The 13,862-nt window shown below is 38.4% G+C and overlaps 1 protein-coding gene across 1 annotated transcript in view; it reads right to left on the bottom strand.

The window, feature by feature from the left end:
* The window catches only part of SYCP2L (synaptonemal complex protein 2 like), a gene marked incomplete at its 5' end in the record, with an annotated part of 98,532 nt that overhangs the window by 70,820 nt on the left and 13,850 nt on the right, over positions 1–13,862 (bottom strand). Inside the window, 10 exons of the mRNA XM_082729478.1 lie at positions 515–590; positions 690–747; positions 1,461–1,558; positions 2,079–2,118; positions 3,529–3,674; positions 8,626–8,686; positions 8,780–8,872; positions 10,495–10,540; positions 11,155–11,207; positions 13,033–13,175. Of these exons, the coding sequence (XP_082585604.1) occupies positions 515–590; positions 690–747; positions 1,461–1,558; positions 2,079–2,118; positions 3,529–3,674; positions 8,626–8,686; positions 8,780–8,872; positions 10,495–10,540; positions 11,155–11,207; positions 13,033–13,175 (814 nt within the window). The remainder of the gene's footprint in view (positions 1–514; positions 591–689; positions 748–1,460; positions 1,559–2,078; positions 2,119–3,528; positions 3,675–8,625; positions 8,687–8,779; positions 8,873–10,494; positions 10,541–11,154; positions 11,208–13,032; positions 13,176–13,862) is intronic.

The raw sequence follows: 13,862 nt of genomic DNA, 5'->3' as shown, positions 1-13,862 counted from the left end.
TGCAAGGGGTCAAGTAAGGGGGACAAAAAGGGCAGGACAGAAGGATTTCGAAGGGGCAAGAACATCTTGGAGATGATGGATAGGTACATTATCTTGATTGTAGTGACTGTCCTTGGTATAGATATAGGTTAAAAACTCAAATTACATACTTTAAATATGCATAGTTTATTTTATTCCAGTTGTCTCTATATAAAGCTATAAAGAATTACTTATCCTATGACCCATTCTCCACAGGCCTACATGGAAAGGTAGCAAATCAATGTCAGGTGATATGTGTTTCCTCGCTCAGAATAAGAGATCAAAGGTATCACTGGGGGGTGTACTGGTAGAGATCTGTAGGTCAGGAGAACATCCCAGCACTACTCAAACAATTCCACAGAACACTGCACACAATGCTCTGTCCTTGTGCGGGGTGTGGCCGGATGCAGCAAAGATGGAAAGACAGTTGACTTATCCATTAATTGGTCACATTAATAGCAATCAACATGGTTTAATAACTTTAAAAGTCACATACCTGGATTTGTCATTTAATTTAGGATCCTGAATTTTTACTGATGGTTCTTGTAAATCTGAGGAATCTTTTGAAGTGACTTCCAATCATGAAAATTCAAAACAAAAATAGTTAAGCTTCAAGAAAATATGTAAGTATACTACTCAAGTCTTAGGATAGTTTTTTTTTAAAAGCTGACCTTGTTGTAGGTCATCTGGTTTCCATTTTTCAGGTGAACTATCTGCTGTATTTCTTTGCTGTAGAAAAAAAAAGTTATGGTGACTTTGAAGTCCCTCTTTTAAAGTTCTTTTAGAGTCGCTTTTCTTTGGGCATGTAAAGTATTTCTAAATACTAAGATACTGGGTTTCTACTCATTAGACTGGACTCCTAATGACTGTTGGCTATTTCAAAAAATTGATGTTATCTGCCCTCAGGAGTTTTGTCAGTACCAAAATCACTATGTTACATTTCTGTGTAATATACATGTAATCAAATATAAGAAAATGAGGACTGGTCTCAATACCTATATATGCCAAACAGTAGGTTAGGATTAAAAACAGGATGTAGAATATCTAAGGGCTACAGTTTAAATGAGCTATTACCTCCATTTTATAGATAAGAAGCCTCGGACTCAGTGGTATTAATTTTCCCAAGTTCCTATATCTAGTAAGTGAAAACCAGGTCTAACTGCAAACATTAAACCCCTTTCCCTTTATCTTAGTCTCTAGATTCAAAGTGAAGGAAGGAGGCGGAGCCAGCCAAGTCACATATTCCAAAGACAACCAAGTTGTGTCAAAGAAAAGAACACATAAACATGTCAGGCAAAAATGATCTAAAGGAGAGGATAGTCCAAAAAAGGGAGAAATGGTTGGTTAGGGAAAAAAATAAATGACAAGCCAGAAGTGGCTTCTACCAGTCTGCATCCTGGCAGACACAGTTCAGAATCTTGTACCCAGCCTCCCATACTCACATCAGGCTCAGACTGGTCATTTAAGGGGAGAGTTATTGGGCATTGGTCATCTCGGGCACTCATTAACTCTGCCAGCTTGGTGGATTCTTCTTTCTGGTCTATACACAGAGAACAGAGCATTAAAAGTGGGAAAGTAACCATACGCCGTGGTGAACGCATTCTCTAATTGCGCTCCATGGGACCCCACACTGTAGGTACATCGCCATCTATTGGTAAGAGCCGGTAGTTACATTCTGCATTAAACTTCCGAATCCAAAATTTATGGGGACTTTGAGAAATGACTTTGAAATTAACTCCTAATAGATATAGGATCCGTGCAGGCCAGCTTTGTGGTAGCCACAGCCATGACTCATTTTTTCTCCTTTGTCATTTACATTTGACCCACAAGACAATGTATTGGGTAGGGAAAAGGGTTCAAAGTGGCTAGCAGCTTTGCTTTCTGTAGGTACAATGGTATACTAATTACTCTTCCACACCACAGGCTTGCAGTGACCTCTTCCAAGTAAGGTTTTATCATTGATTTTAAAAGGAATTCAGAGTAAGAAATTTTATTTCCCAATATACCTGTCTCTCTTTCAAGGGTACTAGAAATGTCAAGGTCTTCTTTCTCAAATTTACCAGAAAGTTCCGAGGAGCTTCTCATCTGGTCAGGCAACATCTGAAATGCAAGCCAAAATCCACATGACTTTTAAAAGAGAAGTAGTCTTTGAAAATTTTTGTTAAGGAAAACTTAAGGCTCAGAATACAACAAATATAAGTTAGAAAAGAAGTTTATCTTATTGCCAACTGTAAATGATAAATCCAAATTTAGAAAGCCCCTCTCTATATGGTTAGGTAATTTTAAACATATAAAACCCTTCATCAGAGGCAATGGGGGGTGTGTGTGGGGGGGTCTGCTTCCTCATCTGGGCAGAAAAACTACTTTGTCCGTGAATTAGTTCCTTTCTAGACTTGATAATTCTTTCTCTTTCTCTACATGGCTTGTTCTTGAATTCGTTCTCCCATAAAGCCAAGTTGGAGTTGGAGGCCCTCCCCCTTGGGGTCTCAGCCAGTCTAGCATCCGTGTTAGACCAATTCATATTTAACATAATTTTTAATGAAGTGATTGATTCTACTCTATTTCTCATCCCATCCATAAAATGGTCTTTTCATGTAGTAAGGATTTGGAAACTCTGCTACAGAGCACTTAATAGACTATAACGTGTTTTCATGTACAACTCAGTGCCAAAAGGAAATGGGCCCTAAGCTTCTTCCCTCAGTTCTCTGATCTCTTAATTCAACCTCCTAATGGCCACTACCACAGAATCTTAGGCCTTTATCACAAATATCTTTGCTCTGCCTGCCATCTGTGATAAAGGCATTGTGCATTTAAGGGTTTAATTTTTTTTTTTTTTTTAGATTTTATTTATCATAGAAAGAGCCCACACAAGCAGGGTAAAGGATGTCAGGCAGAGGGAGAAGCAGAGTCCCTGTGGAGGGGCTCGATCCCAGGATCCTGCAATCATGACCTGAGCCAAAGGGAGAAGCTTAACCATCTGAGCCACCCAGGTGTTCAAGGCATTGTGCTCTTGCATGTAAATAGGATACATTATAATGAGGGATATGGAGGCCATAGCATTCTTGAAGAGTAGCGGACAATTTCACCTGAAGACCAGGAGACAGAACTTCAGAAAAACTCCTTACGAGATGCTATTTCTGGTGATTCCCTTCAGTTCTCAGGGATTAGAGGAAGAGAAAAAATGCTAAGAAGCCCTCAGCAAGTACCCTCAAAACTTCAGGAAGAATGTGGCAAGGTAGGGATGTTATCCTAGAAAATTTTCAACAGTTCACAATAAATGGTTTAAAGCATTTTGAAGTAGAAAGAGGCCTTGTGTCTGACTTCAGGTGATGATCTATGGAAAGAACTGGGATTAGGACCCAGACTCTCAACTCTCATTACATGGTATTCCAAAGATCAAGCTATCTGCTTGAGCAAATGTTCACATCAAAACCCAACAAGGAAGGTAGAAACAGGGGAAAAAAAAACGCAAGAAAACATTTTCAAATAATCAAGAACTAAATCTGCCACCTGTCTGTCTTCTCCTAAAGCTTCAATGGAAGCTTGTGCTATGTCGAATTGCGAATCAAAGTGGATCTCTATTTTCATCACTTCTTTGTTGTCAATAGTAATGGGTTTCTTCAGGCAAATAATGAGGATCTTCCTATTTTCAGTTTCTAACAACAACAAAAAAGAACAAAGTATGCATATGCATATCAACATAATAAAAAAATTAAATTCTATAACTCCACTGGGATATTTGTCAATTGTTCAGATTTTCTGCAGTAGGATGAAAAATTGTATTAAATGAAGTTAGTTTGAAATTATTTTTGTTAGATGCACCTTTGTGTGTTTATACATACAAATATACACAATAGGACTGTGTGGTTGATCTTCAAAGATAGGAATTAACTTACCTTAACAGCAGAACCTTGGAATCAAAATCTTGGAAATGGTTTTGATGTCTATAGAATTCAATCTGATTTGTAAGGAGACTTTTTTTTTTTTTTTAATACAAAGCTTTCACCTATAGAAGGTATTTTGCCCCCCCAATATGTTAAATACAACATTCATTCTCATTCTCTCCGATGTACTTCACTTCTGAAAATTCAAAATAAAAATCACTATTCCCCATACACAAAAATGGAATCATCCTCCTTCATTTCAACAGACTCTACTTGAGGAGGCTCCTGTGTGCCCAGAGGGACCTGTGTCTCCGACAAGTCTCCTTGAGGGCCTCCTACCAGGACACCTGCTCTCCACCGACAAATAGTAATGTGTTTCAGGAAACATTTTTTTTTTTTTAAGATTTTATTTATTTATTTGACAGACAGAGATCACAAGTAGGTAGAGAGGCAGGCAGAGAACGAGAGGGAAGCAGGCTCCCCGCCGAGCAGAGAGTCCGATGTGGGACTCGATCCCAGGATCCTGAGATCATGACCTGAGCCGAAGGCAGCGCCTTAACCCACTGAGCCACCCAGGCGCCCCCCAGGAAACAGTTTTGACCAAAATTCATGAAGAGTTCAACAATGAGCCACAGTAACTACAAGCTGAGTCCCAAGCTGCAGGAAAGAAAAGCATAAACTGCCTGAAAGAACAGGCAAAACGAAGGGTCACGCATTGAGGAGAATGAAGTGAAGAAGGAAGAATGAGACACGTGGGTCCGGACCTGTGGTCCCCCCACACCAGAAACATGGATAGTGCAAACTGATGTGCTAGAAGCATAAAACATATCACCAGTTTGTGAGGACTTGGCACACAAAAAAGAGCAGGCAGGAGATCTCACTTGTTAAAGCAATTATGTGTTAAAATGCTACTATTTAGGATATACTGGGTGAAATCTTTTTTTTTTTTGAAATATAGTATGTTGAAATCAATCTACTTTTGGCCTTTTTAATAGGCTACTATAAGATTTTAAATATGTCTGACTCAATGGCACCATACACCCACCCCTGCGTTCTCCCCAGGACCTGCTCACTCCAATAGGCCTGTGGCTGGAGTGCATCCAAGGACATATCACAAGCCCGGCAGTGTGCAAGCAGCTGCTACAGGAGCCACCACCACCCTAAATTGACTCCTGCTCTAGGTAAAGGGAAAGATGACCACATATACCAGTCTCACGGTGGGCCCAAGCCATGGGGACAGGAGAGACAGCCATCTAGTCTGACTGCAGGTCCTCTCCAACCAATGAAATCTTCTCAGGATACAACACAGGGAAAGGGCCTTGCAATTTGGTACTATGTCATTTCCCAGACCCCTGGTCTGACTCAAGTTAAGCCCAAGGCAGCCCCAGATGGACCCACTGAAAACCCAGGGACTAAACCCTGCCACAACAGGCAAAGAGCCACTGCAGACAACTGGACTGAAATGCGAATGTGGCTTAGCCACAATAGGACACGTGCAACAAATAAGGGGGATATTCATGAAGTGTCAGATTCTAATGAACAGATTCTAGTGAACAGGGAACATTGCACTGCAGGGCAGTACAGGAACTCTTCTTCATAATGCCCCTACTTCCAAAAGCAGGAGGCATAGCAGACTCTCAAAACACATAGAAAGAGACACAGACAAAATGAGAGAGAATAGGTCTCATATGAAAGAACAAAATTCTAGCAAGAGCTAAATGAAATAGATAATATTCCTGATAGAATATTTAAAGTAATGGCCAGAAAGATACTCCCTGGTTGAGAAAAGAGTGGGAGACCTCAGTGAGACCATCAACAAAGAGACAAAACAAAGAATCAGAGATGAAGACCTCGGTAACTGAAATTAAAAATACACTAGATGAAATAAATAGACTAAAAGGAGAATAGGTCAATGACCTGGAGAACAGAGTAATGGAAAGCAATCAAGTGGAATAGGAGAAAAATAAAGTGAAAACAGACTAAGGAAACACAGCAATCTACCAAGTGTAACATTCACATTATAAGAATCCCAGAAGAAGAGAAAAGAGGACAGAAAACCTATATGAAGAATAGCTGAAAATTTCCCTCATCTGGGAAGGAAACATACCCAGATCCAAGAGGCATAGAGTCACCAACAAAAATCAACCCAGTAAGGTCTACAACAGGATATACAGTTAAAATGGCAAAAAGTAGTATAGAGAGAATTTTTAAAGCAGCAAGAGAAGACAGTTACAAAGGAAACCCCGTAAGACTATCGGCTGCTTTTTCAGCAGAAACTTTGACTAGATCATTAACTCCCTCTGGCTCCCTCAAAGTGCTAGAAGAAAAATCCTGGGTCACCTGGGTGGCTCAGTCATTAAGCATTAAGTGACTGCCTTCAGCTCAAGGCACGATCCCAGGATTCTGGGATAGAACCCTGCATTGGGCTCCCTGCTCATCAGAGAGCCTGCCTCTCCCTCACTCACTTCCCCGGCTTCTGTTCCCTCTCTCGCTGTGCTTCTGTCAAATAAATAAAATTTTAAAAGACATTGATCAAAAAAAGAAGAAAAATCTTGCAACCAGGAATACTCTATCCAGAAAGCCTATCATTTAGAATAGAAGGAGGGGTAAAGAATTTCCCAGAAACAAAAGTTAAAGGAATTCATGACAATAAAACCTGCCTTACAAGAAATGTTAAGGACATTGAGTGGAAAGGAAAGGCAGTAAGAGTAAGAGAATCAAGAAATATAAAAGCAGTAAAACTTGATACATCTATGAAAATCAGTCAAGGGATTCATAAAATAAGAAGATGTTAGTATGACACCATCTACCTAAAACACAGGGGTGCGGGCAGGTCAAGGAGTAAAGAATGGATTCAATCTTAAGCAACCATTGCCCAAGTATAGATTATTATACGTATAAGAGGTTATAAACCCAATGGTAACCACAAATAGAAAACCAATAATAGATTTATAAAGAATAAAAAGAAAGGAATCCAAGCATATGACTCCAAAAAGCCAGCAAACAGTAAAGAGCAAGAACGGAACAAAGAACTAAATAAACAACCACAAAACAAGGAACAAAATGGCAATAAGTACATATTTATCAGTTAATCTTTGAATGTAAATGGACTAAACACTCCAAAAGACAGTGACAGAACAGATAAAAGAGCAAGACACATCTATATGCTGCCTACAAGAGTCTTAGTTCAGACCTAAAGACACATGCAGATTAGAAGTAAAAGGATGGAAAATTATTTGTCATGCAAATGAATATGAAAAGAAAGCTGAGGTAACAATATTTCTATCAGACAAGATAGACCTGAAAACAAAGACTTGTGCTCTGTCTGTACTCTGCCTTGACCTCCTTGTGTGGCCCCTGGAGGTGCACTGGGTACTTCCCTCCAGGATCTGAGAAAGGAGGTTATGAATGCACATTGTTGAGAAAAGATGGTGGCAGAATGAATAGGAGGACTGTAGGCTTATTTCATCCCACAAACATGACTAGGTAACTATCAAATCATCCTGAATACCCCAAAAGTTGTTCTGAGGATGGACAGAATAAATGCCACAACTGAAGGGAGAGAAGAGACCTCACTGAAGAAAGTAGGAAGTATGGATCTCTGTTGCTATGGAGGGGAGAGAGCTGGTCTGCATGAAAGGCAAGGGAGTACACAGGAGAACACACAAGGAGAACATTTCTCCAAAGTCATTGGCTTGGAAAATGAGAAGGGCTGAGTTTTGTGAGGTCTGGTAACCAGCAGGACTTAAAAGGTCTGGCGTTTTAAAGGTCACTGGTCTTGGTGAGGATAAAGCCTAGAGGGCATGGACTGCTTCTGCAGAGGAGGCAGGAGAACCACCTGGGGGCAGGCTCAGTCATTTAGGCATCTGGATCCAACTCTGTTACAGCTCAGGTCATGATCTCACAGTGGCAAGAGAGCCCCACCTCGTGCTCCATGCACAGCATGGAGTCGGCCTGAGATGCTTTCCCTGTTCCGGTTATAAGTACCTGCTCTCCTTCTCCCAGCTTTTTAATTGCGGCATAAAACATTTTCCATGTTAATCACTCTAAAACATATAGTTCAGTAGGATTAAGTGTATTTACATTGTTGTACCACAGATCTCTGGAGTTGTGTCTTGCAGATCTAAAACTCTATCCGTTAAGCAGCAGCTCCCCATTTCCTTCTCCCCACAGTCCCTACTCTACTTCCTGTCTCTATCACTTTGAGAGATGCCCATAAATGGAATGATAGGATATGTGTTTTGATTAGCCTATTCACGTAGTGTAAGGTCCTGAAGGTTCATCCTTACTGTAGCATGTGCCAGACTTTCCTTTCCTTTTAAAGTTGTATCATATTCCATCCTTATTCACCATTAGATGGACATTTGGGTCACTTCTACCTCTTGGCCGTTGAATGATTTTGCAACGACCATCAGTATGTCCATCTGTTTTCAAGTCTGCTATCTAGAAGTGAAATTGCTCTCTCACATTGTGATTCTGTTTTGAAGTTTGAGTGACTATAACTATTTTTACAATTAAAAAAACAACAACAACAACAAACAAACCTCAGGAAAATAATTGAATCCTGAAGTCACAAAGTGAAGGAGTCCTTGACCTTGTACCCTTGCATCCTGGCCCTGAGCAAGGTTCCTTCCATCACACTATACCATCTCCCTCCTACCTCAAAGAACAAAGTCTGCTCTAGAATCAGAACTAAATGTGGAGTGGTTTAGAATTATCTTACCTATTATGCTGAAATTAACCACTGCTTCCTTCAAAAGTCTTACTGAGTCCCATAGAGCATTCTGGAAAAAAATAAGTTGCGTTCATGAGCACATAATGTATTTGCATATAAACAATCTCTAAGCACTTGGTTTAAGTAGGAATTAAACAGTTACCTTACTATTGTCTATATAAAAAGTGACACTCTGACTTCCGAGGTTGAAGTCAATCCAAAATTTCTCTAGTTTTTCATCTTCTGGTTTTCTCATCTGTAAGATGTAATTTCAATATGAATTGTGTACATATCCTGTTAAAGAGTCAGAGGGAAATTAGTCCACCAAAAACAACTTCTGCTTTTCTTGGAGAAACACTACTTTAATACTGTAGGAGGTCTTTATTTCCTTACTTCTGCAAAGCAGGAGGAAGGTCTTAACTTCATATAACTAAGTATTTCTGGAAAAAAAAATAAAACACAACCACTATCTTTAGTTTAACATTTAAAAGATGTTTAAACGTGTCAGAGGACTCTATTCACATATTTCCCCGCTGAGAGAATAAGAAAGTAGTCCTATGTTGAAGCAGAAACAATAGAAACACTGCATAGAAATGGAAACTTTAAGAAAAGGAGGTATTATCAAATATAAGTGATTATCTGCCATCTACCTTACTATATCCATTAGAGTAGAGCTAAGATGTGAAGATTTCAAATTACCTTCATTTTAATTGATTGTAAAATAAATAGGTGCTTATAGGAAAAAAGCCTCAAACCATATTGTGTTTATAGAAACAGTCAATGTCTCCTTCTCTGCCCTTCAACTGGATATCTTCCCAGAGAAACATTAATAATGTCTTTGTTTCCTCCCAGATGTTTTCTAGACATATCAGAAATATATGAAGGGTTTTTATCTTAAGAATGGAAAAACAAATACACCACTTGATTTTCTGAAAATGACATTTCTTGGGCAACTTTCCATCATATGTACTTACTTCTTTGAATGAAGGCTTTAACTATAATGCATGTTATGGGAAGCCAGTTTGAGGGCTATGTTGAAGTTGATGAGAATTTAAAAAAAAAATGTAAAAAAAAATTTTTAATTTAAAAAAAATTTTAAAAATCCACCACGAAGCAGATACTGGAAACTTCAGAGAACCAGAGGGGAAAAAATAGAGATGCAGAACTCAATCAGGCTACTAAAATTAGTCCTAGGGAGAAGAAACTTGTGGTATAGTTAGGAGTTAAAGGTTCGGCTCACAGAAGCCTAGAAACAGCCTAAATCCAAAGCAAAGAAATTGTTGATTAGGACATTTTGATGACAAGGTCCAGGAAACCTCAGCTGAGTCAAGATTTATAGGTCTTTGAAGAATTTATCCCCTGGGAAGATGCTGTAGGTGGACCTTGTTCATTTAGAAACCGAAGAAGGTGGTAAAAAGAAACTGCCCACTTTTAGACAGTAAAGTATAAAGTAGAAGTATCTTGTGAAAAAAAGAGCCCCCAATTTCTGTGGATAAAGTAGGGAGCATCAAATGGATGGAAAGAATCAGGGAATTGCTCTTTTCCTTAAAATACAGGCATGAATAATGGCATCCACTAATAGGGTGAAATAATGCCAGATTCCTGTAATAGATCTCACGAACACAGTATCAACCCTAAAATTCCTGTATCTGGCATTAACAATAGAACCCTTCAACTTATTAGTAATGCATCCCAGTTAGAGCAGGAGAGAAGACAGGTGAAGAAAGGCTTCAGAATGGAGACCTCTAAAAGAAGGAAGCTTCCTTTTCTAAAAAACCCTTCTTTTAGGGAGAGCAGTTTGGTCTAAGTATGTATACCTAAGTTAGGGTCTATGAGACCCATATATACCACTTTCACAGCCCCCAGAGATGAACATACCTCATGCCCATCTGCAAAAGCAGCAATACATGGAAATGAATAGACCCTGCAAAACATTTCACAACGTAAAAAATATAATATGGGCAGATACCCAGCACAACCTACACATGTTCTATAACAAGCATTTTTATCTAGGGTATGTGATTAAATCTCTCTGCACAAAGTATGGAAGAGGGTCTCAAACCTACAAATGGATACTATCCTGGATAGATTTCCACTTTCCATCTGGCTCGTGTACAAGTCCGGATTACTGGTCTACCAGCCAGGCTTACTAATACTATCTCTGCCTAGTTGCTGGGCAAGATTCCAATGAAAGGAGTGAACTTAGCAAATTCTCATCAAGAACATTTTGTAATAAGCCTATCTCTACAGACTTCAAATCTTCAAAAAAAAAAAATCATTTAATAAAATCTCCTAAAGAACATGTTAAACATATTCCAAAGCATAAGTAAATATTCTTAAAAAAAAACTGATAGAGGTAATTTTTAAACACAAACGAATCACTATGGATAATGGATCTAATCTCCTGATGTTTCTATTCAATGGATAATCTAGTAGTGATAAATTATGTATCTTCTATTCTCTCCTGAAATAGAATAGATCCTAGATTTCTAATATCAGATATTTTAAAAATAAAATGACACCCAGAGACATACTTACCTTCTCTCATCACCAAGTCGGTTATTTAGGTAATTGAGAAACCGTCTACTATCCTTCAAAGAAATAATGCAAACTTTAAGAAAAAAAAAGTTTTTACTATTTTTTACCAGCATGTAGAAGCTAGGGTTTGCTTCTGAATTCCCAGGATCCAGTAACATCACAGGGTGCTACCAAGATTCATTATTACAAGTTAATTAAAACAATACTCTGTGTTAGAAAGGGGAAACTTCAGACCCAAATTCTAGAAGGAACCCCCAGCCAGGAGATTTTCAGCTGAGGAATGCTTTAAGTTTCCAAAGATTATGTACACAGTTACATTTCACTGGGTTGAGGGGGAAAGAAATAGATTTAACTAGTGACCTAGATTACAGTTTATATGCTAACCCATTGGGGATCCATCTTGCTAATATCTACCCAGAATGAGTAAACCACAAACCCATAAGTTTATACATTTCGGGTTTATTCTGGGAACATTATCCATTGCCAGTTTTCATCATGAAGAGTTCTCTACCCCATTCCTTCCTGGTTTCTCTCTTCTCACACAGGTTCTGAGAATAAGGATTATTGTTAGAGAGTTCTCCTACCCAGAAGCCAGGAAGAAGGTAAATTTTTTGCCTCCAAAATACTAAAGCTGAACAGATACCAACCCAGGTTTTTGTCCCTTTTCTTAGGGAGGAATGGATATTGTAGTCCCTCCTTACAATCCACATCTTTATGCAGCACTAAATAGACAGCAGCAATGTAAGCCTTGACCTAAAAGTAGTTCCATTAAGAAGACAATGGCTCTATGGGGGAAAGGATTTGAGAAATGTTACTTTTGACTTATTTTCGTGGAATTTCTTTGACCACGAGGGAATAACAAAGAGGAAAAAGGGATCTAACCTCTGAGTCTACAACATCCCGGGCACACTGGTTTCTCTAATTCAGTTCTCACAGCTTTAAGGTGGGTTTTATTCCTATCTCAAGATAATGACACTGAGGCTTCGTAAGTCAACTACCTTACCAAAGTGTGTGCATCATGTAAGCCACGGAGGTAGACTCAAACCTGAGGCTTATAGTCTTTCCATTTCCATCAAAATCAATACTGGTTAAACAACTACTATCTATCTGGCAGTAGGCTCAAAGTTAATATTTTAAGTATATTTAAAACTTCAGATTTAATAAAATTGTAATTGCATAGTGGTTTTGACCAGAAAAGCTCGATTCAACACGAGCATGGTTACTAAGAATTTTACCTTTTCCTGAATGACCTAACCTTCATTGTAAGAACTTTTAGAGAGAAGAGGAAAACCATTTGAGCTATTTTAGGATGAAAGTGAATATGCAGCAAACTATTACCTATTTTGGTGCTTTTTGGAGGTATAATCACCATGAACCCAGACTGCATGGAAAACACTGGAAATTACTATTCCTCTAAAATAGAGAGGCCTGATGGTTCAGAGCACAACTACCTATAATACTTCTCCAACTAGAGCACCCCATGCCCATTTCAACCTCCCCTCATTGTCCCAGCTGCTCTGTACAAGGCTGAAATGCCTATTTTCTCTAGCTCTCCTACCATCTGAAATTCACTGAAATTTGCCACCCCCCCCATGACGTTTTCTTGAGCTGGGTCCATCATATTCATATCACCTGTCTCCAGTCCAAATTACCTTTAAAAAAAAAATCTGTATGCCCATATTTGGTACACAGATATTCTGCTCAGTCCTCAGATCATTTCACATAAGTGAGAAATAGGAAACTTAAGAATGGCTCCTTATTTGCTTAATCATTTCCTAATTGAAGAAAATTTCATCCCCTGAGCCCAATGTTGGAGAGAACACTGAGGATGTTTAATAAGTATTGGGTAAGTGGACTTTTGATGACCAGGAATCTCACCGTCTCAAATTCTCGATCCTTAATTTCTTTGAAAGCTTCAGCAAGGACATCATCTTCAAACCACTCATGAACAAGGTCAGCCCTTGATTTTTTCAAGGTCAGTCTACACAATGCTTCAGAAAGTGCAACCTGCTGGTCATAATCTAGAGATTAAAAAATGGTAGGTTATTCTGAGGTGGGCAAAGCAAAAGAAAAAAATGGAGTTCTACAGATTAACACTTGTTCTAAGAAATTCCATCTTTGAAGACTGGCATTGTATGTTACAGTTATAGGCAGTAATATGTATCCTAAAGCACCATTACATAAATTCAGTATTTAACATTAGCAGAAAATCTAAATAGGCCAGCATATAACAATTAAAACATTTCCACATTTTATGTTTTATATTAAAACACTCATCAAAACAGCCCCAACAGTCTTAATATTACTACAAAAATAAAATCAGAATAAACTGTGATACTTCATGACTGATAAAACATAACATGTTTAATTTCAAGTAATTTTAAGGATTAAAAAATAAGCTGCAGCCAGATATGTACAACAGGAGGACATTTATAGAATGCTTTTAAAATATGCAAAGCAATGTATGAAGTAATGAATCACTAAATTCTACTCTTGAAACCATTATACTGTATGTTAACTAAAATTTAAATAAAAATTAGAAAAAATAGTGTATGAGGTTTATGAATACGTAGAAGTAGAAGAACATACTTTTGATTGAAAAAACAAATCCAAGGCAAGGATTACCTCTACCATTGGGGAGGAGAGTAAGATCAGGGACATGTACACCAGAGTTTTACATGTAACTGGTTTATTTTACTAAAACAAAC

This window comes from Mustela nivalis (assembly GCF_964662115.1).
Source record: "Mustela nivalis genome assembly, chromosome: 5".
Lineage (NCBI taxonomy): Eukaryota > Metazoa > Chordata > Mammalia > Carnivora > Mustelidae > Mustela > Mustela nivalis.
Note: the sequence above shows the minus strand (reverse complement) of the source record. Positions and strands in the feature narration are given on the sequence as shown.